Consider the following 26,056-nt stretch of genomic DNA (forward strand, 5'->3'; position numbering starts at 1 on the left):
AGGGATGGGGCAAGAGAGAGGGGTTGAGTGTAGCTTCTGTATGACAGACTGTCAATATGCAAGAAGGGCAGATGTGGGCAAAGAATTGACCAGAAGGATCCCTATCACCACTACCCCAATTTTATGTTTGCTTTAAAAATGCTTCTTCGCTCACGACCGTACAACTTTTTGAAGACATAACACAAGTTATCATCCATACAGTATACCCACTTCATTACCAACCATTCCCTGAACATCTTGATCTCACCCCACCCATCATCCCTTTCAAAATTGAATTTCATAAAGGATCAAAGAGAAAACCACAAGGCCATAAAGATCTCTCAAGAGGCTCAGACTGCCTTCAGTGACACTGAATGCAGAAGTCAAAGGGGACGACAGCTGGACAAGATCAGTGCGAGAGGGGAAAAGTCAACCACACAACAAAGGAAACCATACTTTATTAAACAGGAAACAAAAACAATTTTGGGGGCAAAGAGATTTAAAAAAAAAAAAAGAGGAATGGCTGGAAGAGAGGGAAGGGCAAGTGGCCACAAGGAAGGGATGAGATGGGTGGTCTGTGGCATCTGTTTGCCTTAGAACCGTGCAGGCACATACACCAGCCCCTCTACCCTCCATGCACTCTTAGACCAAAAAGCCAATACAATTGTATCTTCAGAGATATATCCAGGCTTTTCTTCCTGCATTCTGTAGCTGGTTTCACCTTCAGCCCTGGACAGTCATGGAGGGTCTTTGCTGGAGAAAATTTAGGTCTTTCCAACCATAGGCCTGTTCCACAAAGCAGCGGTTTCAACTCCTGGAGAAGTTCCCTCCTATTGGCACTCACCAGAGAAGCCAGGGGCCCTTGGTCAAAGCCCCAGATCTCAAAGAAAAATGTCAAACCTTTAGAACTAGTTATTTTATTAAATGATATTAATACACATTTCAAAAGGATTTCATTGTTGTTGCCTCTAAAGCATGTACTTGTTTTGTTTTCCACACTGAACACGTGAGAATATCAATCCAACATATCTAATTTTAATCTTAACAGGCACCCCAGCCCATTCGAAAAAAGGGGGGAGGGGGAGGAGGGGAAGAAAAAGGGGGAAAAAGCAGTCATTTACAGCGGCTTCAAAACAATAACAGCTGAAGCTTAATTCTGCATGAACCAGTAACTTCAGGATTGATAGTGAATATTTTGCGATTAGAAGTTTAGCATATTCACATTATCTAGATAGGTTTGCTGTACCATATATATCACAAACATTGTACTCCTGGGATCGGAAAGGATAAAAGGCCTATTCTCTTATCATTTTACCCTCCCTGGAAACAAACCAAATTCTGTTTATTCTCAACTTTTGGGAGGGCAGAGGGGAGCAGGGAGACAAGTTTCATCTAAGCTGACTGAAGAGTAAACTCTTACAAAATACTCAAGGACTCAATTTCTGATACTGTATCACTGTGTTTTAAGTGGTACCAGTGTATTCATGACCCCCACCCACTGATTCTCTGTCTGTGATTTTACAGTGAGCACCAAGGACGTTAGTAACAACTTCACATATTCTGCTTGCATATGAATCATGTCCTTGCCAAGATACACTATGCTATGCTTTCTTTAAAAAAATCTTGTTTATTTTTTAAACTCAGGTTGAAATACAAAAGTCAGAGCATGGGCACGGAGTTTTAAATCACAGACAAAGAAAGAATAAAACCCCTTTGTTTCATGTTATGAATACCAGAATTGTCTTTTTTGTTTCACTATATCACATATATACATTGTTGTCTTCATTTACTGCTGTAGACAGATTTCCTTAAAGTTAACAACAGCTGACAAGTCACATACAAATCCTCACTTCCATCTTGAAACAAATGCACTGAGGATTCTGTGGCTTAAAAAAAAAAAAAAAACACTCCACAAAAAAACCAACCCTTAAAAGTCCATCTTTTAAACTGTACAACAAGGTCCTTCTTTCATGGATTAGCTATCATGCTTTTGAGGACAATAGCCCTGCCCCAACATTCAGGAAGCCACTGTCCTGACAACCCCGCATTTTCTGATAAAATCAAATGGTCAGAGAGCCTTTTCAAGTAAACACTACTTTTAGCTTAAACGAGAGCAGCAAAAAGAATTCACATTCTTTTATTCTAGAATAAAAAAAATCCCACTTTTCTGCAAAGGAAGAAAAATCCTATCCCAGTTTCGAGTCAGAGAGAACTCTCCCTTTCCCTCCCCCCACCCCCACCCTCACACTCTCTTATACTTTTCTCTAAACAAATGTCTTAGGACTCAATATAACTGTACTGTTTCTTTGCTTTGCTACACTATATACCCCACCCCACTTACAAGGTCGTGGTATCATGCATTTTTGCGGGGGGTGGGGGGGGGAAGCTACAGGGCAGAGAGGCTTGAGAAGGTCAAAGAAAGAAAGAACAGTTGGCTTAAAACCAGAAACGCATTAGGAAGATGAATGACTTGCAGGATCCTAACCAAAGAAAACATGACGAGCCCAAATAAATAATATGGAATAAATTACACAAAAACTCCCAAACTATGATGCACACCTGGTTTAAGCTGCTCTTTATCTGAAACGCTCTTTATCTGAAAAGCAAGTTTCTTTTGAGACAAATAATCATCTTCTGTCACTACACTGCCCAGTCTCTCCCATCTTTAATATTTCGCTGGAGGAATCCAGGGCAATGCCCATACTTCCTACAGTTACTCCTATACTAACTTGGAAGAAAATATGAAACTTGCTAGAATTTCCTTTTCTTTTACTCATCTGGCTGGAGATGACCAGTGTGTACCTTGGGGTAAGACACTAAATAAAAAATAGTAAAGCAACATTTGCCTTTCAGTGTCCCTAGATATAAACACTCAGAATGCAGTGATTGTCTTTTTCCCAGTACTAGTTGTAGAAATACAAATAAGAAGCCTTTCAGTTCAGGGACAAGAAAAGCATTCCTTTCTCGTGGAAAATGACTAAGGGCAGAAACATTATTTTCTATTGAGAGTGGGAGGTGAGGTTAAGGATTGAGCCTTGAAATGTGACAGGCTGCTATCTGTAGAGTGGGGTAAATTTGAATTTATCGGGTCCTCCTGTTTCTCTGTAAAGATACATATAATAATATCCACTTGTCACTAAGACAGATCTAAAGAGGTATAATATAAAGAAAGATGCTACTGAACTTCCTCCTTTGAAATACCAAGAAGAGGGGTGAATACAGGACTAGGTCAAGGGGAAAAGAAAGATAAAGACAAATATTTCCCTTTCCCTTGTAGTTAACTTTTGCTGAAAACTACCAATAAATGTCACTTACGTTAGGGAGGCACCATGGTAAAAATGTGTACTTATTAAAAAATACAGGGATAATATTTGATAACATTTCAGTTACACCTTCATATCAATTGTCAACTGTAGTGACTTTCTCTCTGGCTAAAGGAGAAATGAAAACTGAGGGAGGAAAAAGTCAAGAAAGAAAAGCAGGAAGCAAGAACTTGGTGCAAGATGTGTGAAACTACCTCAGAAATGTTTCCTTGTTTATGACAGATGGGCAGGTCACAACACACCATTTAACAGTTCCTTTCTCTAGCGCTCTATATTGTAGCTACTCCTTATTTTAAACTTTAAATTATATCCAGCCCCCTTTCTTTCACTCCAAGTATAAAGAGGAAAATTTTTTACTAGGATAAAATGAGGTCTGTATCTCCTCAAAGTTACTGCCTGATAGTACTTTAGAAGAGGAAAATAAAGAAGAAAAAAAAAAGCTTTAGATTTTAGGAGAGAGGTAAAGAACTCAACTGCAACATGCCTTTAAAAACAAAACAAAGCAGAACAAAACAACTTGACAGGTCCCAGGTCTCCCACATTTCTCCCCTGCAACATCTCCTGGCTGTCAGCAGGCCACAGAGCATACAGGGAAGAGAGCCACACTGGTTACAGCAGTAACGGAGCTGCAGAGAGAAGGGGACAGGAATCCTTCCACTGACTACTTTTGACATGCCAAGCCCAAAATAACATCCCAACATTGCACATGTTATTATCTGTACTGATGGAAGTTTTATTTCAAATGTAATAATACTCTTCCATAGATGGGGTAAGATACGAGCTGTTTTCCTCCCCACCCCTCAAACCCCCAGCCAAATGAAGTGGCTTTGGTTGTGTTTCTTTGCCCCCCACCCCCTTAAAATACAAACAAGTTGGAGAAGGTGGGTGTAAGTGCAGTGGGAGGCAGGACTGGATGGAATAGTGAAATGTGGGCATATGCACATGGGACTTTTTAATTTGGAAGGGAGGTCCTCTGTCATAATAAAAAAAAGAAAAAATAAATCAAAGGAGGGAAAACAAACAAAAACAACAATAATAAACCAAACTCCTACTTCCAATTCTCTCTAGCCTGTTCAAAATGCCTTTCCCTTAGTTTCCATCAGTACCTGGGAGGGAAGAATGGGCGTTTTGGTGCAAAGAACGGAGGGCCCCTAGCGAAAGGTGGCCTGGGTCTCTTTAAACTGTGAAAAGGGTCTCTGCTGAGAAAAGGTTCCCTAGGCCGGAAGTCTGGCCGGGGACTCCGCAAGATCATACCACTCCGGCTGATGGCGTCTCTGTGTGAGGGACCCAAGGGGGGGCCGCTGCTGTTGCTGCTGCCTCCCCCACCTCCTCCTCCATGGGCTGGGCCCAAGTGCTCCAGAGAAAGGGAGGGTAGGCTCAGGCTCTCGCGTACACGGCTAAGGCCAGGGCCGTTGAGGTCCCGTTGGGTGGGGCCCCCATGGTCCCTGGGTCCTGGGAGCACCCCAAAATGATCAGCCAGGGTCCCCTGAAGGAGGGAACTATGGTCCTTGGGAAATACTGCCACAGCCCCCGCCACTCCGTGCTCTGCCAGTGGTGGGGTCGGGAAGGGTACAACCCCAGAGTGGTCAACAGGAGGCGGAGGAGGAGGAGGAGTGGAGAAAGGGACGCCACTCCCGCCACTGCTGCTATGTTCCCCAGGGGGCGGAGGAGGGGGTGGGGTGGGGAAAGGAACTCCGCTGTGCTCTCCAGGAGGAGGTGGGGCAGCATGGGCCAGGGCTGCCTCCTTTGTGAAGGGGTTCGAAAGATCCACAGAGGGTAGATGAGTGGGTGCATCTCGAGAGAAGATACCACCATGATCCTTAGGAGGAGCAGGTGGGGCAGATGATGGCCCCACTGGCTCTCTCTGGAAGGGTGTCCCATGTTCCAATGGGGACGGGGGGAGATGATGCTCAAATGTTGAGTTGAAACTGTTGGAACGAAAGCTGCCGACACTTTCCTGAAATTGGGGTGCTCGTTCTTTGTATGGTGCTGTTTTAAAGCCAGTGAGGCCTCCGCTGCCCCCACCCCCAAGGGATGCCAACTCAGAGGCACTTGAGGGGCCATTGTCAAAAGAGCTGCCTGAGGTGCTCAGATCAAACCAACCCACCCTTGAAGCCTCACGCCCATGTCCTCTATTTCCCTTCCCAGGAACTCGGATGGACTCTACAGTCTGTATTGGCTCCCCTGACATCCTCCTATTGGATGCATTATGATAACCCAAGGTCTCTATAGGGGCCCCCTTTTCTTCCGTACTATCAGGCAAGTCTAAGCAGGAGGAGGAGACTCGGGTCTCTATGCGGTAGTGCTCTTCTTGCTGCTGCTGATCACTGGCTGTCAAGCTGGGCTGGGAGAGGTTTGAGAGACTGACACCATCACTTGAAGTGCCCTTGCTGGGGGCCTGGCCAAAATGTTTATCATCTGAGGGCTTTCGTGAGGCATTTTTAAGCATATTCTTAAACTCAATCGTCGATGTGGTGGAAATGGTGGAGGCCAGGACTTTCTCCACGCCTGACGTGGGTGGGTGGCCCGTGGGAGCAGCAAGGGTATTCTGCGGAGAGAAAAGGGAACGATGTGGAACTGGGTGAGGAGAGTCTGGGTACTGCTTCTGTGGCAAACTGAGATGCCCAGTGGTAGACTGAGACAAGTTATTGTGGTTGGAGTCAGGGGTGAAAAATGAATCATTCTTACTCGGTGAGGGTGACCGGTCAGGCCCAGGTTCATTCCCTCTTATGCTGAAGGCACCAAAAAGCCCAGGGGAAGATGACAGACGGTCACAGTTCTCACTAGAGTCCAGGAGGGCCCTCACAGATGGAGGGAAGGCAGACTTTACCCCAAATTCTTGGCCCCTGTGGCTGTAACTGGACAAGATGGGCTGGTACTCGGTGGTATCAGAAAGCTTGCTTGATTTCAGGATAGATTTGGCTGGTTTCTTCTCTAGGTTCATCATGGCAGAGGGTGGAGGCCCTGAATACTCAAAATCTCGGTAATCTTCATCTTCCTGGAAAGAAGTATCTGGATAGAATTTCTCCTGTGAAGAGTCCATCAGGGAAGATGGTCTCTCCATTCCATCAGAAGGCTGCTTATAGGGTGATTCACTGCCCAGGCCAAAGGGTCGATATGTAGATACAGAATTGGAGAGCTCTCGAGGGTAGCTTTCCTCTCTCCCAGGGGGTGGTGATCTTGTACTGCTGGGTGTTGAGGAACCAGGGCTAATGATCTTAGAAAGCAGGGACATGGTATCTACACTGCTGGATGTGGGCTTGTCCATCATCTCATCCTGGGTGGGTGTCCCACTCCGTTCATCCCGCACAGGGGTTCCATCAATGTTGTCGATTGATGTGCTAGTAGGGCCACGCTGGAAGTCTGAGGGATGGCTTTCTGCTGGGGCACTGGATCCCAAACTGCTCAGGATTGGGATGTTTAAGTTTAAGCCACTGAAACCAGGATTACCTTTTAAGAAGTTGTGGATCTTCATTTCCAGGCTTGGGGAGGTGGACTCTGACTCCAGCTTTGGCTTGGAGATCTCTGAAGATTGGCACATGGCAACTTCAGTAGGTGGGGCAGCAGGGCTAGTATTGTGGGTACCTGTAAACCCCAGAGTGTTGGATGGTAGCTTGAAAGTAGAGCTGGAGAGCCCTGGGCTTTGCCCAATTGAGGCCTTGCTGGCTGAAGTTGAAGAGACTTCAGAAGTTGATGAATTAGGGGAATAGCTGAAGCTTTTCGGAATAAAGGATTGGGTGTTGGAGGGCAGATTTCTTCCTTTTATGCTAGAGACTGTGGTGTTGGCAGGGGAAGCCGAAGTGCTCTGGGATGCAGCTTCGCTGGATGGAACTGGGTTCCCAGTAACACTCTGAAGTAAAGATGACAGGCCTGTAGAAACAAAGATTAGAGGAGTTAAAAAGAACTCCCTACCTTCCAATGAAAACAATGTAGGCTAATTGGATATTCTTATTCATTCCAGTGGGAACCAGATAGACATTAAAATATGAGATCAAAGGGAATCCAGACCAAACAAGTAATGGCTAAATGTCATAGAAAACATTGGACCTATTTATCAATATAAGAAGAGCAAATTACTGAAATGTTTCTAGTAGTCATGAAACAAGTCCAACATGGCAAAATAAAAGGCAACAGGATGGGGGAGATTTTAGTGTCAGAATCATTCACAGTTTAAACAAGACAAAGCAGGAAAAGAAAGGTGCAAAATTACTTTTAAAGTAACACTTTAAGCCAGTATTTCTTAATGTTTGGTCTGTGGAACTGTTTCTCTAAATGCAAATAGATATTCTGCCCTATCCTTCCTTTCCAACCTCCACAACTGTCTCTAACAAGTTAACCTACACTGTTATTCTCAGGAGAGAGATAGCAATATGCAAATTGCAGGAATTTATTTGAACTGGGATGCTTTTTTCAAGGAGCATCTCTTGCCACACTGGTGTTATCTTTGGGGAAACAGCTTTGGTTGTAAAAATTTTAGTTGTAAAATGTAGCAATAATAAATATACAAACATACACCACAAAGCTTATACAGCTAGACCATTGGGGCACTGATTCTTTCACAAGAAAACATACAATCCCCTTCTTATAGCTTGGAAAATTCAAGGATTATTCAGGCTGACACTGATGAGATTCACCCCCACTCACTGACAGACAAAACCTTCTCAGAAGCACTGAGAAAGAATTCTTTGGGGCAAAGAAGACTAAAGTTCACCAAAGCAAACTGCTCTTGCAGAAAAATGCTTGGAAAAATACTTGATAAAGAGATAACAGAAGGTCCTTTATATTCAATCACATTTTGGAAAATCTCCTCAATTTCTGATCACAAATGAAAAGTTTATGTATACTTCACCTGAATTTACAGCTTTCAGTCATACATTAAAACTGTTCCTTCATAACGATATGTGAAAGAAAATAATATTTCATATGATACTTCAATTAATGTTTCTTCAAAATATCAATTTTTATCCTTATTTGCTAAGAGATTTAAGGTCTTAAGAATTTTAAGGTTGCTCCATCCTTGTGACATTTTCAAATCCCATCAACTTCTAAATAATGATGCACGGCTTTTATTACTATCCAGTGTTTGATAATATCCAAATAATTGAAATATTATTTCAGTTATTATTCTCCTGAAAAAAAAATCCATGTTTCATTTCCAAAAAGGTCCCTGGCTATATAATTTTCCCCTTCCTAACAGTTTGATTTAATTCTTAGTAGTAACTGCTCTTACCAAAACCAGAAGTCTTCAAGCACTAGAAAGTGAGATATGATAATATCATGATTTTAAAAAGATATTTCAGTATTATCTTTCAGCTGTTGTGAAATAAATTCTTCAGAAGACCATCTTCTTAACAAAGATACTACTCAGATTTCTGGTAATAGGTGAAATAATCTCTTACCGCTAAATATTAATTTTCTTCAATCTTAAACCATAGTCTACGGCCTCTGCCTACTGAAGTCATTCTTTTGTGCTGAAATCAGTCAATAAGGGCTGTGGGTGATTCAGAGCAAAGTTCTAAGAGATTTCCTTTATGGTCTTTGAAGAAATGTATCTATTTAAGTTGCCGGACACAGTTCTTTTAAAAGGCTAGGAGAGGGGCTTCCCTGGTGGCGCAGTGGTTGAGAGTCCGCCTGCCGATGCAGGGGACACGGGTTCGTGCCCCGGCCCGTGAGCCATGGCCGCTGAGCCTGTGCGTCCGGAGCCTGTGCTCCGCAACGGGAGAGGTCATAACAGTGAGAGGCCCGTGTACCGCAAAAATAAATAAATAAATAAAATAAAATAAAATAAAAATAAAAGGCAGGAGAATTCCACTTTCCATAAGGAACTGAAAGGTGATAAACTGCCCTGTTATTCCACAAAGCTTGTTTCCTGAGATTCCCACTTTTCATTTTGTCATAACACACCTAGTTCTGTTCAAATTTTGCCTGATGAGAAGGTCCACATGATACTATTGTTACAATCTGCTGAAAAAAAAGGCTTCTTCTTTAAGATCTAAGTATTATATCTATATAAGAAGTTAAAATACGAGTTCAAAATTTTTACTGTAACTACAGGATGGTGATAGAAGGAGTGGAAAGTAGAAATCATATAAACATGCCAATCTCTCAAACTAATTATCCCTGAAATCAGTAGTATGAGATGCACTGTAGCATCATCATTAATTCTTTTGTGGGTTCCAATATGTAGAGCTGTGGATTACTATTTCACAGTATTTAGTTATGTGTAACAAAATTCTCTTACATGGTAAGACAAAGCTCACTATAATACAGTGCCTGGCGGATACACTTACAGAACAGTTTAGGAAATAAGAAAATTAACAGATACCTGTACTGCTGCTCTCTATTCATATAAAGCAGGATCTCAGCACCACTGACATTTGGGCGGGATACTTCCTTGTTGTTGGGACTGTCCTATGCATTGTAGGGTTAAGCAGCATCCCTGGCTTCCACCCACTAGAGGTATAGCACCCCGACCCCGACCCCAGCTGTGACAAACAAAAACGTCTTCAGACATTGCCAAATGTCCCCTGGAGGCTCCTGGTTGAGAACTACTGATAAAGAGTAAGTCACTATATTGAAGCTGTAATTCACTGCATAATTATACTGAGGTTGGTATCTGGAGGGTCTGAGAACAAAGAGCAAGGTAAGCTTTATGAAAAAATGTTAGAAGCAGATGGTTTTAGCACAAAACAAGATAATTAGCAAAGGTGAAGAGACAGGTTCAAATAAGGTAGTGATAATAGCTAGGCAGAAAATAAAAAAAGGTATGATATCTATAGAGGCCTCTATAAAACATTAGGACATAAAAAAAGAGATAATCATGTCTCATAAGAGTTCTGATAGATTGATCTTTCTTACTGTCTTTAGCTTCAGTTAACATTAAAATGTGTAGAACTCAACATGTACTAACTTATACTAAGAGGTTGGGATACATGGTTTAAGTAAAAGAATACTGGACTCCAGTCAAGAAATCTGGCTTTTAGTCTCAGCTCTTCACTGAACAGACAGATGTGTGATCTTAAGCAGGTCACATCACCTCACTGAGTGTTAATTTCCTCACCTGAGGAGGGTATCGGACTAGAGGACATTTAAAGTCTCTTTCAGCTTTGACATTTCAGAATTCTATAAATGTCAGTTTGTACATGATAAAGAGAATAATGAATTATTCTGAATTATACATTTCATAGCTTTGGATTCCTCAGAAATGGAATCCAGGATTAAGCCAGAGACAAACATTCACGATTCAAGTCCCTCTAGCGCATGTCAGTTTACCTTGCAGTGCAGGGGCTGACTGTGTCTGGGTTTTGGAAAGAGCAGACAGAATGCTCTCTGGGGTGATCTCCACCTTCGAGAGGATATTTGCTAGAGGGTTATGAGATGTTGTCGTGGCAGGTGCAGGTGTTTTCAGACCACTGGTGAGGTTGCTGGGACTTGCAGGAGTTCCTGGAGAAGGTCTTGATGCAGGACTGACCCCTGGTGGCAGAAAGATTAACTCAAGAAAATGAAATTCAAAATGACCTATAAATTCATGATACTTTCCAGTCACTTAATTGAGTATGGTATGTTCAATAGGAATTCTTCTGGGAATGATCCACAAATTGTCCATCTTGTACAAAGAGAAAATCTGAAAATTAGATTAAGACTTGCTCCTATCTACTTGGAACACTGTTAAATTAGATAAGTATTAAGTTATTTTTTTTCATATGTATTTACTACTTTTCAGAGTCCCAATAGAGACCAGAGAACCTATTTCTTTTTTCTCTACCAAATGGAACCTACACCTCAGACTCCTCTAAGTGCTCAACAGATATTGCTGGCTAATTATGATCAGACTGGGCCACTGCATAATTCTATGTGATAAGTAAGTTATTTCCTTTTGAAATGGACTTTAAAATGAGGGTTATATAAGCAATCTTTACATGTTTACATTTTAAAATACTGGGTTGATTCTTAACATAGGAAAAATGGTATATAAAGAAGAAATGATTTTTGATTTTTTTAACAATCAAAAATATAGACAGGTATTTCACACAAAAAAATGATAAGCATATGAAAGAAATTTTAACCACATCTTTAATCAAAGGAATGCAAACGAACAATTTTTTTAAGACTGAATTTGACAAAGTATAAAACAAAACAGGTTGGAGAGGTTGAGGAACAATGGGAACTTTCATATACTTGGTACATAAAATAGTACGTTTTTTGGAGATCATTTTAGTTATAACATGAAAAGACTTAAAAACCTACATGCTGAATTTTTTGGAGTCTTTATCTTTTAGAAATACTTAGTTATTTATGAAGAAATGAAATAATTGGGATTTTCTTCAAAATAATCAGGATTGGATAGGGCATAGCAGAAACAAGATTGGCCATGTGTTTACAGTGTTGAAGATGAGTGATGAGCATGTAGAGGAGCTCTACTTTATTTATCTTCATTAAATCTTCCATTAAAAAAAGTCCCATATACTTATCAACCCTTTTAAGAAGGGTTGTGCATAAAATTTTAGCATCAAGGTTGTTCATTACAGTATTCTTTATAACAGCGAAAAACTGGAAACACACTAGATGTTCTGATAATAAAGGCTTACATAAATTATTGAATGCTATTAAATGATATAGCTGAATGTTTAATGACTTACAAAAACATCCATGATATGTAGTTAAATTTTAAGTAGTTGCTTTCAAAAGAGTACAGTTGTCCCTTGGTACCCATGGGGGGTTGGTTTCAGGACTCCTGAATATATCAAAATCTGTGGATGCTCAAGTCCCTTATAAAATGGTATAGTACTTGCATATAACCTATGCACATCCTTCCATATACTTTATTTATTTTTGTTTGTTTGTTTGCCATGCCACATGGCTTGCTGGATCTTTGTTCCCTGATCAGGGATTAAACCTGGGCCATGGCAGTCAAAGCACCGAGACCTAACCACTGGACCGCCAGGGAAGTCCCCATCCTTCCATATACTTTAAATCATCTCTAGATTACTCATAATACATAATACAATATAAATAGTTGTAAATACAATGTAAATGCTATATAAATAGTTGCTGGGGCATGACAAGTTCAAGTTTTGCTTTTTGGAACTTTCTGAAAAAAGTTTTCCCCCAAATATTTTCAATCCATGGTTGGTTGAATCCTTGGATGTGGAACCTGCAGATGCAGAACCGGTGAATATGGAGGACCGACTGTATACGCAATATGCTTCAATTACTGAAAGAAAAATTATTACTAACATTTTATTTCCCAAAACACACACACACACACACACACACACACACACACACACACATACACATACACGCACACTTGTAAGGTTAAACACAAGTGGTTTCCTTTGGGATGGCAGAATTATGGATATTTTATTCTTTTAACTTATCTTCTAATTTTTCTATGATGACCACGTAGCGGTATGTATGTATTTATTTATTAATTATGGCTGCACTGGGTCTTAGCTGCGGCATGCATGTGGGATCTAGCTCCCCGACCAGGGATGGAACACAGGCCCCCTGCACTGGGAGCGTGGAGTCTTACCCACTGGACCGCCAGGGAAATCCCTATTTTTATTTTTTAATTAAAAAGTTACTTTTAATTAAAAAAAAAAAAAACCCAGACTGATGGTTCAATTAGAAAGGTGGAAATAAGCCTTTTATCTTCTTTACTAGGGCTACTTACCAGTATTTTTCATGACTGATGTCAGGCTGCTAAGGATGGAACTGATCTTTGCCAGATCCACATTAGCCAGGTTTGGCAAAGCCAGTGCTGGAGTAGGGGAGAGAAGAGAAGTATTCACAGGCTTTGGAAGAGGTGGGGTTGCTGTCATGGTCACAGGCACTGGAGTGCATGAAGAGGCCTTTGAGATACTTTCTGTTGGCTTTGTAGGTACAGCAGTGGATACAGCTGACTTCTCCACAGGTTTTTCCTTCCTGTCTTCTACTGTTTAAAAAAAGAAAAGAGATAGTATTGCATCTTACTACTTTCCAGACTCTCCTTCCAACATGTCCCAATATTTCCTAAAAAGTACTATGCTTTACAGAAAAATCATTCATGATTTTTTTAAAAAGTCATGCTCTTTATCATTTATGAACCTTCCCACCTTTAATAGCTGCTTAAAATGAATTCCCCAAATGCATCTTTTATCTTACATTTAATGATTTCTTTACATCTTCTTAGTATCTGTATATTAAATTTGTACATTTCTGGAAGCATGTTATTATTTGGTACACATTTGTGTTCTGTCTTTCAGTAATATTTATGTCATAAATTGTCCTGTCTTTTCTTTGCCATTATTAACCTGAGAGCTTTCTAAGAAACAGAAACTCTGTACATATGTTAATGTATTAGCCTTTGGCCTCCTGAAATTGGTCTACTGGGGGTGCAATCAGGCACTAATGCAATGTTTTAACTCTTGATGCCTCTGCAATACTTTCCTCTTAATACTTTAAAGGCAATGCACTATGTGGATAGTTCATTAAATTCAACCTAAGTCAAACTGCCTAATAAGAATAATTATAAAAGCTGGGGATGTCAGAGAAACAGTTCACCAATCCAGGTTAATTCTGAAAGTGTGGTTAACAAAATGTGGCTTTGGAATCTTGAAGATCAAGAGTGACAGAGAATAAGGAATTCCAGCATAAGTGGCCCTCCCTTTAGAGCAGTGCTGTTCAAAAGAAATGTAATTCAAGCCACATATGTAAGTTTAAATTTTCTAGTAACCATATCAAAAAAAGAAAAACAGGTAAAATTAATTTTAATTATATATTTTACTTATCTCAATATAGCCCAAATATTTTCATTTTAATAAGTTATAAATATAAACAATTATTGAGATATTTTCACTCTTTTTCAAAGCACCAAGTTCCTAGAATCCAGTGTGTATTTTGCTTTGTTTTTGTTTTTGCCACACCACGTCGCTTGCAGGATCTTGGGTCCCTGGCAGCGGAAGCACGGACTCCTAACCACTGGACCACCAGGGAATTCCCTGAACAGCACAGATCTTAAGCAATGATTCTCAACGTACGTGGCATACCAAATCCTGAACCACTGCTCTACAGACAATACTACTACCTTGGTGTTCTAATTTTATGAGGATTAAACCATCTTTTAATACCTGCCTGTGATAGATTTATTGGTGGGGAAGGCAAAACAGATAAGGAGCAAGTTGTCTACTAATCATATAGGACATACCAATGATTTTTGACCCATCATCTTCCACATCTGAGAGTTCCATGTCTTCCACATCACGATTATCTGTTGCAGGCTCAGGTGTGGCAGATTTCTCACTCTCCATGGTTGGTGACTGGGATTCCTCACCTCCCATTCCTTGAAAAGGAGACTCAGAGCCAGTTGGGGAGGGAGCATCCATGCTTGGGGAAGGGACTGGTGATTCCTCAGGATCAGGAAGGGTTGACTTCAATTGATCCAGCTTTTTCTTTAAATTGTTCACTCGATTAGCGAAGGTTTTATATGCCTAAAAGAAAAAGAAGAGTTTACTCCTCTGAGAAGTAACCAAGAAGCTACCATTTTGACTTGATCAGATTTCTTCATTATTATTAACTATATCACTGGTATAAAACAAGAAAATATCATCTGTCAAGCATGGAGTAGTTTCCAATCTCTGCTTTTTATATCCCCTAAGTCAATATTACCATCCACAGCTGCCCAAGTTAGAGACTTAGAAGTTATCTGCAATTCATCCTCCCTTGCTCCGCTGTATCTCTCCAAGCAACCAATATTTATCAAGAGCCTAAATGTGCTGGCCACTCTTCTAGGTACTGGAGATACAGCAATGACTAAGAAGACAAAAATCAAATCAATAAATAAAGCATAGCCTGAGAAGTTAAATACTATTGATTTTTTTTTAAAAAGAAACTGTTTATTTAAAAAGTTTTAGGTGTACAAAATTACTGTGAAGATAAAACAGAGTTCCCATATAACCCACACCCAATTTTCCCTATTATTAACACCTAACATTAGCATGATACATTTGTCACAATTAATAAACCAATTTTGATAATTATTATTAACTAAAGCCCATACTTTATGTGTATTTCCTCAGTTTTTATCTGATGTTCTTTTTCCATTCCAGGATCCCATAATTTAGTAGTCACATCCCCTAGGCTTCTCTTGTTTGTGACGGTTTGTTAGACTTTCCTTGTTTTTGATGAACCTGACAGTTTTGAAGAGTACTGGTCAGGTATTTTGTAGACTGTCTCTTCACTGAGGTTTGTCTAATGTTTTTCTCATGATTAGACTGGGGTTATAGGTTTTGGGGAGGAAGACCACAGAGGTAAAGTGTGATTGTCATCACATCATATCAAGGGTACATACAATCAATACAATGTACCACTGTTGTTGTTAACCTTGATCATCTGGCTTAAATCCTATTCATCTGATTATCTTAATTGCCAGTGTCTTGAAGCTGTGTGTCTTTTTCTTTTTTTTGTTAAGGGTCTTGGAACATTAGATTGTGGCATCATTTTGGTTGGCTGCACAAGAAGCATTATTTTAAAAATGGAGTGGAACAGAAAATAATATGCTAGAATTGAGATTCTGTTTCATAATTGAGTAGTTTGTAGCACAGCAAATGCTCCCATCAAGAACAACTAGAAAAGCCAGATATATACACATACATATCTATACACACTCACACGCACGCACGCACGTGCACACACACATATTTGAATGTACTGTAGAGTGCTAAGGCAACAAAAACCCAAGTGGCAAATTCTATAGCAGGGGGAAACCATGAGGAGAGTCAAGCTGACATTCTGCAGCTGCTTTTTCTCTCAGGGTCCTGCTGATTTTGGGGAGTTAGGCAAGAATTTGAGAATTCAGGCAAAAGGAAAAGGCAGAGGGTTACTACTAAATAATATAAAGAAAAAAGGAGAACTTTTAAAAGTCTTGCTGACCTGTAGAGATAAATTAGAAAAAATTAGAAAGGACAAAATTTTGATGAAAAAGGAAGGACAGAACTGGCTCAACAATATGCTATTGCTTTTCCTTCAAGATGTTTGCTGATAGATAACCAACAAGGACCTACTGTATAGCACAGGGAACTTTACTCAATATTCTGTAATAACCTACAGGGGAAAATAATCTGAAAAAGAACAAACATATGTATAACTGAATCACTATGCTGTACACCTGAAATTAACAGAACACTGTAAATCAACTATACTCCAATTAAAAAAAGATATTTGCTGAATTATGAAGCTTGCTTAAGAGGGAATTAAAGAAGTCAAGCAGAAAAATTCTGAAAAGCAAAGCGGAGTTAAACATAGACTCATGGTGCAGAAGAGACAAGGATTAGCATTCAAATCACACAACGATGGAGGGGCCCTAGTGATGTCGTAGGCTCTCAGTGGGAAAAAATCTGTGACTTAGAAGCTGGATGAACCACAGAAAATCAAAAGTTTGCCCAAACTGCAATTCAGCCTGAAGTCAGTTCAGTTTCAGATTTGATTAATATGATTAGCTCTTGGACTTCCCTGGTGGCACAGTGGTTAAGAATCCGCCTGCCAATGCAAGGGACACGGGTTCGATCCCTGGTCTGGGAAGATCCCACATGCCATGGAGCAACGAAGTCCATGTGCCACAACTACTGAGCCTGTGCTCTAGAGCCCGCGTGCCACAACTACTGAGCCTGCGTGCCACAACTACTGAAGCCTGTGTGCCTAGAGCCTGTGCTCTGCAACAAGAGAAGCCACTGCAATGAGAAGCCCGTGCACCGCAGTGAAGAGTAGCCCCCGCCTACTGCAACTAGAGAAAGCTGTGCACAGCAACGAAGACCCAACGCAGCCAAAATAAATACATAAAAAATAAATAAATTTTAAAATATATATATGATAAGCTCTCACAATATCTGCCTAGCAAAGGAAAGGGTGAATCCTTTCTGCAGGAAGAGAAATCACTGAGACTCCAGAAGTATTTTCATATACAATGTTCAGTATTCAATAAAAAATTAGCAAGCATGCCAAGAGATGAAAGAAAAGACAGACACTATGAACAGACTCAAAACAAGTATAGCCAACATTGGAATTACCTAGCAAAACCCAAATAGCTATGATTTATACGTTCAAGAAAATATAGAAAATCCCATCTTGAACAATTCAGTCCAAAATTCGTTAGCAAGAGTTGAAGGGAAGCCTTGGTCGCCTAGGTTAGGTAACGGAGCCAAAATAGGGTGAGGAAAATGACTGTATGGGAGGAAGGCATTGCATGGGATGTTGAAGCCTAAGTTAGATAAAAAGAAAGCCAACAGAGATGGCTGGGAGGGATGGAAGTGCTGGAAAACTGGCTATACACATGGGCAATGATCAAATAAGTGATTATGTTGAAGATAAGGGGAGCAAGATTTTACATTTTTAGAAAAAGCAATTATAAATGTGGAAACGGAGAAAACTAGAATAAACCTTGTAGTGTTAGACTGGGATTGGAGATAATAGTGTGAACTCATGGTTTTTGACATATATAGACAGATACAGAAATATATATAGATGTAAATGTGTGTATACAGGTTAAATACACACACACACACACACACACATATTTCCTACCTCTGTACACTGATATGGTCTGGAAGCAGTGATATCCCAATAGTAATAAGTACACCTAGTACTCAGATCTTGGTTTCAAAATATGGTTTTTCACTAAAAGGAACCAAGGCTCTTTGGAGAAATGACTGATTCCCGGGCTGGACAGAAAAGTGCAAGATGAACCTGGAAACGCTCAAAAAATGATGGGGATATGTCAAAAGAACACAGAAAGCGGCTTGAAAGGAGCTCCCACTGGGACAATTTGAGCATCAAAATAATTATTTTGCAATGAATCAGTAGTTAGTAATGAATTAGAACACTGACTAAATACGACTGAGTCCATAGTGATATAAATAAATGAATAAACTGAAACTTTGAAGAGGAACAAAATATTTGCATAGTTTCAAAACACCTCCCCACAAGACACTTATTAATTAGTGTATGGTTTCCTAGTGTTGTGGTACTTTATTACTGAGTGGCTTAAAACAACAGAAATTTATTGTCTCATAATTCTGGAGGCTAAAAGTCCAAAATCAAAGTGTGAGCAGGGCTATGATCCCTCTACAACTGAGCAGAATCCTTCCCTGCCTTTTCCTAGCTTCTGGTGGTGGCCATCAACCCTTGGAATTCCTTGGCTTGCAGATGCATCACTACAATATCTGTCTTGGTTGTCACATGATATTATTCCTGTGTGCATCTGTATCCAAATTTCCGTCTTCTTACAAGGACACCAGTTATATTGGATTAAGGCTCATCCTAATGACCTCATCTTAATTTAAGTACATCTGTAAAGACCCTATTTCCAAGTAAGGTCATTTTCACGTGTACCAGAGAGTTAGGGCTTCAACATTATCTTCTGGGGTACACAATTCAACCCACAGCGATGACCAAGTGAAAACTTTTCAGTGGACAAGCTGGGAAGATGCCACACTAATAAGATACGAAAGGGAATGTTACAGGTAGTAAGACAAATCAAACTTGTGTGCTAAGTGAAAGGATGAAATGAGAAGAACACAATCACTTCTGTGATATTCCTACTAAAGATATATAACCTCAATCTGATCAAAAAGAAACATCATATAAATCCAAATTGGGGGACACTGGACAAACTATTTGACTTGTAATCTCCAAACATATTTAGGTCATGAAAATTAAAGAAAAGACTGAGGAACTGTTCCAGATCAATGGAAAATGGAAATGCAATAAATGAAACCTCTGATTCTGGACAGGAGCTTTTGTTATAAAAAGTGGTCAATTTGAATAGGGGCTGAGGATTAGATAATAATGCATGAAATGTATCAATTAATTTCATGATTAAACAGCTACACCTTATGGTTATGAAGGAGAAAATAATTGTCTTGGAGGAAAATACTCATGAAAATATTTGTGGGTAATGGGGTGTCAGCAACTTTTTTTTCTTTTTTTGGGGGTGTGTGTTTATTTTTATTTATGTATATATTTACTTATCTTCATTCTTTTTTTAATTAATTTTTATTGGAGTATAGCTGCTTTACAATGTTGTGTTCGTTTTTGCTGTACAGCAAAGTGAATCAGTTATACTTATTTTCAAATGACTCCCCCCCACAAAAAGGTCTTCATAATATACTTAAGTTATTTCTTTAAGTTTGAGAGTGTTACAAAATAAAACAAAGAAGACTGAAAAAAAATGAGAGGAAAAAATGAAAATAGACTGACAGAATTTTACCAGAAAAATCGAATTATTTCTGAAGAAAAATCAAATGGCAATTCTAGAACTGAAAAATAAGCCAACTAAATTAACTGATGGGTTAAACAATAGATAAGATTCAGCAGAAGAGAAAATTAATGAATTAGAAGACTGGTTAATAGAAAATATCTAGAAGGGAAGCACCGAGGAGAAAAGGATAGAAAATACAGAAACTAACATAAAAAGACATTTGGAACACTGATGAGATCTAGTATACAAATTAATAGAGCTCCAGGAGGAGAAGAGATATAATGGAATAGAAACAATACTTGGCAAGAAAACATCCCAAAATTTATAAGAAACATTAAGCTACTCATTATGGGTTGAATTGTGCCCCTCAAATCATACACTGACAGTCCTAACTGTATACCTCAGAATGTGACCTTATTTGGAGACAGAGTTTTTACAGAGGTAATCAAGTTAAAACAAGGTCATTAGGATGGGCCCTAATCCAATATGACTGGTATCCTTAACAAGAAAGTGAAAATTTGGAAACAGAGGGAAGGCAATGTGAAGAGACATAGGGAAGAAACAGCCATCTACAAGTTAAACAGGAGAAGCCAGGAACAGAATCTTCCCTCACAGCCCTCAGAAAGAATCAACTCTGCTAATAACACCTTGATTTTGGACTTACAGCCTTACAGTATGAGACAATAAATTAATGTAGTTTGAGCTACCCACTCTCAGGTACTTTGTTATAGCAGCCCTAGTAAATTAATACACCACGGACTCAAAAAGTTCTGCACACCCTAAACCAGATGAATACGAAGAACACTACACCTAGGCACATCACTGTATAACTACTGAAAACCAAAGATAAAGAGAAAATATTAATAGCAAATCAAATGCAGTAAAATAAAAAGGCTAATAACACTAAATAAATACTGACTACATAAAACAACTATAGAATATGTATGTGTATAATTAAAATATATAACAATAAAAACATATAAACATATAAATCTGAATGGTGGAAATAGTTCCTTTGATGCTATCTCCAAGGAAGCTATGAAGTTAAAGACCTAAGCAGTGATTTCAGCAGCTGCCCAGTGCCAGGCAAAGAGTTTAGAGTTTATGCACTGTCAATTTAGAGAGGCTTAGTAAACACCTTCACTTCCTATTAAAACCCCACAAAGGCCATTGATTAGGAGTAAGGATCATGTCCCAGGACTAAGGGTTATGTCCAAACAAACCTAAAACCAAGCCTTCACATCACAGTGATCCACTGATAATTTAACTGACTGCCAGAAAAAAACCTCAACACTTTTTAAAGGTAAAATGATACAATTCAGTTTCCATAAGTATCACCCAGAAGGTCTCCTATAAAATAAATTCTTAGACAAGCAAACAGATAGTATATATAGGTATGATTAAAGTACACACACACACACACACACACACACACACACACACACACACACACACACACCACAGAAAAAACAGTCAATAGGAGTATACCTAGAAATGACCCAGATATTGGAATTAACATATAAGGTCTTTAAGACAGTGATTACAAATACTACGTTAAAGAATTTTTAGGAAAAGATGAAGAACGGATGAATAGATGGGAAATCTCAACAAAGAAAACGAGCTCTAAGAAAGAACGAAATGAAAATTCTAGAACTGAAAAGTACAGCAGACTGGGCTTAGTAGAACAAAGAATATTTGAAGACAAGTAAATACAAAGTAGCCAAAAATAAGTCCAGAGAGAAAAAAGAATGAACAGAACAGACAGAAATCTAAGAACACATGGGACGTATAACTGGAGCCCCAGAAGGAAAAGAGAGAGAATGAAAAAAGAAGGAATATTTTAAAAGATAATTGTCGAATAGGTTCTAAAACTGATGAACAATATCAAACCACAGATCCAAAAAGGTCAGTGAACCCCTTTTATCCCTTTGTAGCAGGATAAGCACAAAGAAGAAATCTAGGCACAGTTGACTTCTCAAGGGACGACAGGTAAGGAAACATTTTCAGGTAACGAAAGAAAAAAACTGCCAACTTATAATTCTTTATCCAGTGAAAACACTTCTCAAAAATGAAGGTAAAATAAAGACATTTTAAGATAAACAAAAACTGAGAAATTCATCACCAACAGTCCTGCACTATAAGAAATGTTAAAGACTTTAGGCTGAAGGAAAATGATCCCAGAGGGAAACATGGATCTGCAAAAAGGAATGAAAAACACCAGAAATAGTAAATATAAATTAATTTCTTTAAAAGTCTACTCACTGTTTAAGAAAAATAATAAAAATTATACTACATAAAATATACATAAGTAAAATAGTTAACAATAGCATAAAGACCTGGGGGAAGGGAATCCTACTACTGTTAAGGTTCTTACATTATACATGAAGTAACAGAATATTAATTTAAGGTTTTATTATAACAATATTAAGATAGTAATATTAAATTAAGATAATTTAATTTAAGGCAATAAGTTAAGAGTGTCAGATTTGATTAAAAACAATAAGCATAAAACAAAACCAAGATCCAACTATATGCTGTTTGTAAAAGACACATTTAAGTATAAAAACTTGTGAGATGTGGGACTTCCCTGGTGGTCCAGTGGCTTAGACTCCGAGCTCCCAATGCAGGGGGCCCGGGTTCGATCCCTGATCAGGGAACTAGATCCCACATGCCTCAACTAAGAGTTTGCATGCCGCAACTAAAGCTCGTGCATGCCGCAACTAAAAGATCCCGCATACCACAATGAAGATCCCGCATGCCACAACTAAGACCTGGCACGGCCAAAAACAAACAAACAAACAAAAAACTTGTGAGATGCAGCTTAGAGGGAAGTTTACTGTATTAAATATACATAGTTTTAAACAGCTGAAAATCAAATATCTAAATATTCATCTTAAAAAATCAGAAAAAGTACAGGAAATGAAATAATATAGAAGAAAGAATATCTCCCAGTGTACTGCATATAACAAGAGTAAGTTTTATTTTGTGAAACTTTTGCTGTATATGTGCACGTGTGTATGGTTCTTAGTTTCCACATAAAATCTTTCTTTCATATGGACTGTGGTCAAAATCTTTTTGAGAATATTGCTTTAAGGTTTAACCGTTTCCACAAAAGTCAACCTGGATTATTTCAATAACCTACTAACTTGTCTCCCTACCTTTAATAGTCTCCTATTCTCCATTCTGCTATCTTGATTCCAAAATGCAGACTTGATCACATCATCAGCAAAATTAAAATCCTACAACTGCCTTCCATTGCTTTCAGGGTAAAATTCAAAGACCTTAGAATAAATATAGGCCTTTCAGGACCATGTTCTTGACTCCCGCTCCAGTTTTATTTATCACTTCCTCATAAATGCCTAGCTATAAGAAACTACTTTCAGGTCCACCAATTTTGCCATGCTCTCTTTCATTCCCATGCTTTGAAAATGCTCTTCAGAGAATATGGTCTTTCATTTAGCTAATTACTGCAACTTCAGAGTTTAGCTCCTTTGGGAAAAAATTTCTCCATATCCTCCATTCCCACTCCCAAATTAGCTAAAGTACCTATTCAATCTGTTCTCTTAGCACCCTATAGTTACCTTCATTATAGCATTTATTACACAGAATTGCAATTATGTGTGCTCAATGAATGCTTGCTGAACAAACTTCTCCCAACCATTTGCTAAGGATCCTCCAAAGCAGACTAAATGATTTTATACAATTTCATAAATAAGTAACGATGGTTCACTTCTCAAAAATTATAAAATGGTCTTTTGAGTAAAAATGGTAAACTAATCACTCCTGTTCAGTGTCTCTCCCTCCTGGGACTCCTATAAAATGAATAGAAAAGGAACACAAAGGTATAAACCAGTAACAAGGAAAAGGTTTTGTAAGAGTAAGAAGTAATGAGGCAGGGTAGAGAAAAATGAGGTTAGGAGTATGCAGAAAGGGAGTTATACCTGGGAAAGGAGCTGACCTGTCTTGCAGAATCCCTGAGAAGTTTTGATCCAGGAAATGATGAGTATAAAAAAGTGGAGTGAGTAGTGGAGTTGAAATCAGAAATTAAAAGTGTGAATACCTTGGGGACTTCCCTGGTGGTGCAGTAGTTAAGAATCCATCTGCCAATGCAGGGGTCCTGCATTGGTCCCGGAAGATCCCACATGCCGCAGAGCAACTAAGCCTGTGCGCCACAACTACTGAAGCCCGTGCACCCAGAGCCCATGCTGCACGAGAAGCCACCGCAGTGAGAAGCCCACACACTGCAACGAAGAGTAGCCTCCGCTTGCCTCAACTAGAGAAAGCCCATGTGCAGCAACGAAGACCCAACACAGCCAAAAATAAATAAATAAATTTATTAAAAAGAAAAAGAGTACTATATACTGGGAATTCCCTAGAGGTCCAGTGGTTAGGACTCCCTGCTTTCACTGACGAGGGCGCAGGTTCAATCCCTGGTTGGGGAGTTAAGATCCCACAAACTGGGTGGTGTAGCCAAGATCCCACAAACTGAGTGGTGCAGCCAAAAAAAAAAAAGTACTTAAAGTATTATATACTTTTATAACCATATATAGTGATTAAAACTAAAAAAAAATTAAAATAAAGTACAAAACAGTTTCTTTCAGGGGCCATTAGACAAATGTCTAATTATCAACCCCTCTTCCAGTTGAGGTGGGGAGAAAGAGGTTCCTTAATTGAGTTGATGAAATTCAGAAACAATGTTTCCATCTAGTATCCTGGGTTTAAAAATATATATATACATACTTCTGCCCAATTTTATATCCCGTAACAGTAACTTGGCACACTCCCACTGAAACACTAAGACCTAAGGCTTATCAAAGCTTAATGGTCAGGGTATTCACGAGCTTTAGCATCAAAAAGACCGAGGTCTTAATTCAGACACCTTCACTTGCTAGCTATAATACTACCTTGTACAAGGTTACTAACCCTCTTCAAAAGTAACTTCTTTGGGACTTCCCTGGTAGCGCAGTGGTTAAGAATCCTCCTGTCAATGCAGGAGACATGGGTTCAAGCCCTGGCCTCGGAAGATCCCATATGCTGCGGAGCAACTAAGCCCGTGTGCCACAACTACTGAGCCTGCACTCTAGAGCCCGTGAGCCACAACTACTGAGCCCATGTGCTGCAACTACTGAAGCCCACACGCCTAGAGCCCGTGCTCCGCAACAATAGAAGCCACTGCAATGAGAAGCCCCTGCACTGCAACGAAGAGTAGCCCCCGCTAGCCGCAACTAGAGAGAGTCCACGCACAGCAACGAAGACCCAACACAGCCAAAAAATAAATAAATTTATAAAAATAAAAGTAACTTCTTCATCTGTGAACTAGAGATAATAATACTTATCCTAATAGAGTTAGATAACACATATAAACAGTCACAGATATATGGTAAGCAATTGATGTAAGACAGCTTTAATCATTACTTACATTGGCCACCACTTTTACTTCTTTGTACTGTGCTTCATAGAAAATTCCAGCATTTTCAAGTGCTTCTGTTAGTGAGGGCCCATTTTTCACCTGCTTATCTAGTCCATTCACAAATTCCTCCAGCTTGGCACTTGCCTCTTCAAATTCTTTGGAGAATTTCTTCCCACCTGTCTTATCTAAAATAACAAGAGGAAGTATTCTGTAATATTCTTAGTCTCATAGTTACACCTTAAAGAAGCTTCTCTAAATCACAAAAATCAAAAAACAGATTATTTAAATGGTTTGTGTGATCCTGCTGTAGTGAAGCAAGAGTGCATGATGAAGGCACTTGTAATTAAGGTAAAGAAAGTTCAACTAAATGAAAGTTTGTTGACTGCTTTTATTCACAAATTTGATGTCACACTGCTACTTAGGAATAATGGAACGAGGCTCAATTCTGTACACTTACACCATTAACTTTTATACTATAGACTATAATAAGATATATCTCTTAGATGAAAAAACAGAGGTTCAGAAAAGTAAAGATAGGGCTTCCCTGGTGGTGCAGTGGTTGAGAGTCCGCCTGCCGATGCAGGGGACACGGGTTCGTGCCCTGGTCCGGGAAGATCCCACATGCCACAGAGCGGATAGGCCCGTGAGCCATGGCCGCTAGGCCTGCGCGTCCGGAGCCTGTGCTCCGCAACGGGAGAGGCCACAACAGCGGGAGGCCCACGTACCGCAAAAAAAAAAAAAAAAAAAAGTAAAGAAAAATAAAGATAAAGTGACTTCTTTGTGTATCAGGCTTAAAGATTATTCTTTCCTATCTGAAAATCTCTGGTAATTTGATATTAGAAGAGTACCATGAATTCTTTTTCAACAATAGTAACACTGTATGACATTGTAAACTGTTTCTTCCTCTCCTAAGTACTTTTTTCCCAGTGATGTTGGAATATGGCCTTAGGTGTGGATATAAATTTAGGCTTTGCATTTTATCAGCTGTATAACTTGGGCAAGCTTCTTATCTCCTTATGAAGCCTCAGATTTCTCATGTCCAAAACAGAGGTTTTTAACATGCTTCTGAGTTGTTGTAAGGACTAAATTAGATAACATATGTTAAATTTA

The 26,056-nt window shown here is 39.3% G+C and overlaps 1 protein-coding gene across 5 annotated transcripts in view; it reads right to left on the minus strand.

Annotated features, from left to right (window-relative positions):
- Nucleotides 1-421: 421 nt before the first annotated feature.
- Nucleotides 422-26,056, minus strand: part of RPRD2 (regulation of nuclear pre-mRNA domain containing 2) — an 85,802-nt gene continuing 60,167 nt past the window's right edge. Inside the window, exons 7-12 of one of the 5 annotated variants that reach the window (XM_060139040.1) lie at nt 24,956-25,131; nt 14,491-14,773; nt 12,979-13,239; nt 10,575-10,775; nt 5,991-7,172; nt 5,627-5,850 (exon numbers count right to left, since the gene is read on the minus strand). In XM_060139040.1, coding sequence (XP_059995023.1) covers nt 5,762-5,850; nt 5,991-7,172; nt 10,575-10,775; nt 12,979-13,239; nt 14,491-14,773; nt 24,956-25,131 — 2,192 coding nt within the window. In that variant the 3' untranslated portion in view covers nt 5,627-5,761. Of the gene's footprint in view, nt 7,173-10,574; nt 10,776-12,978; nt 13,240-14,490; nt 14,774-24,955; nt 25,132-26,056 lie in introns of all 5 variants that reach the window. The other 4 variants (XM_060139038.1, XM_060139037.1, XM_060139041.1 and 1 more) reach the window with 4 other exon arrangements.

Source organism: Lagenorhynchus albirostris, chromosome 2 (genome assembly GCF_949774975.1).
Source record: "Lagenorhynchus albirostris chromosome 2, mLagAlb1.1, whole genome shotgun sequence".
Lineage (NCBI taxonomy): Eukaryota > Metazoa > Chordata > Mammalia > Artiodactyla > Delphinidae > Lagenorhynchus > Lagenorhynchus albirostris.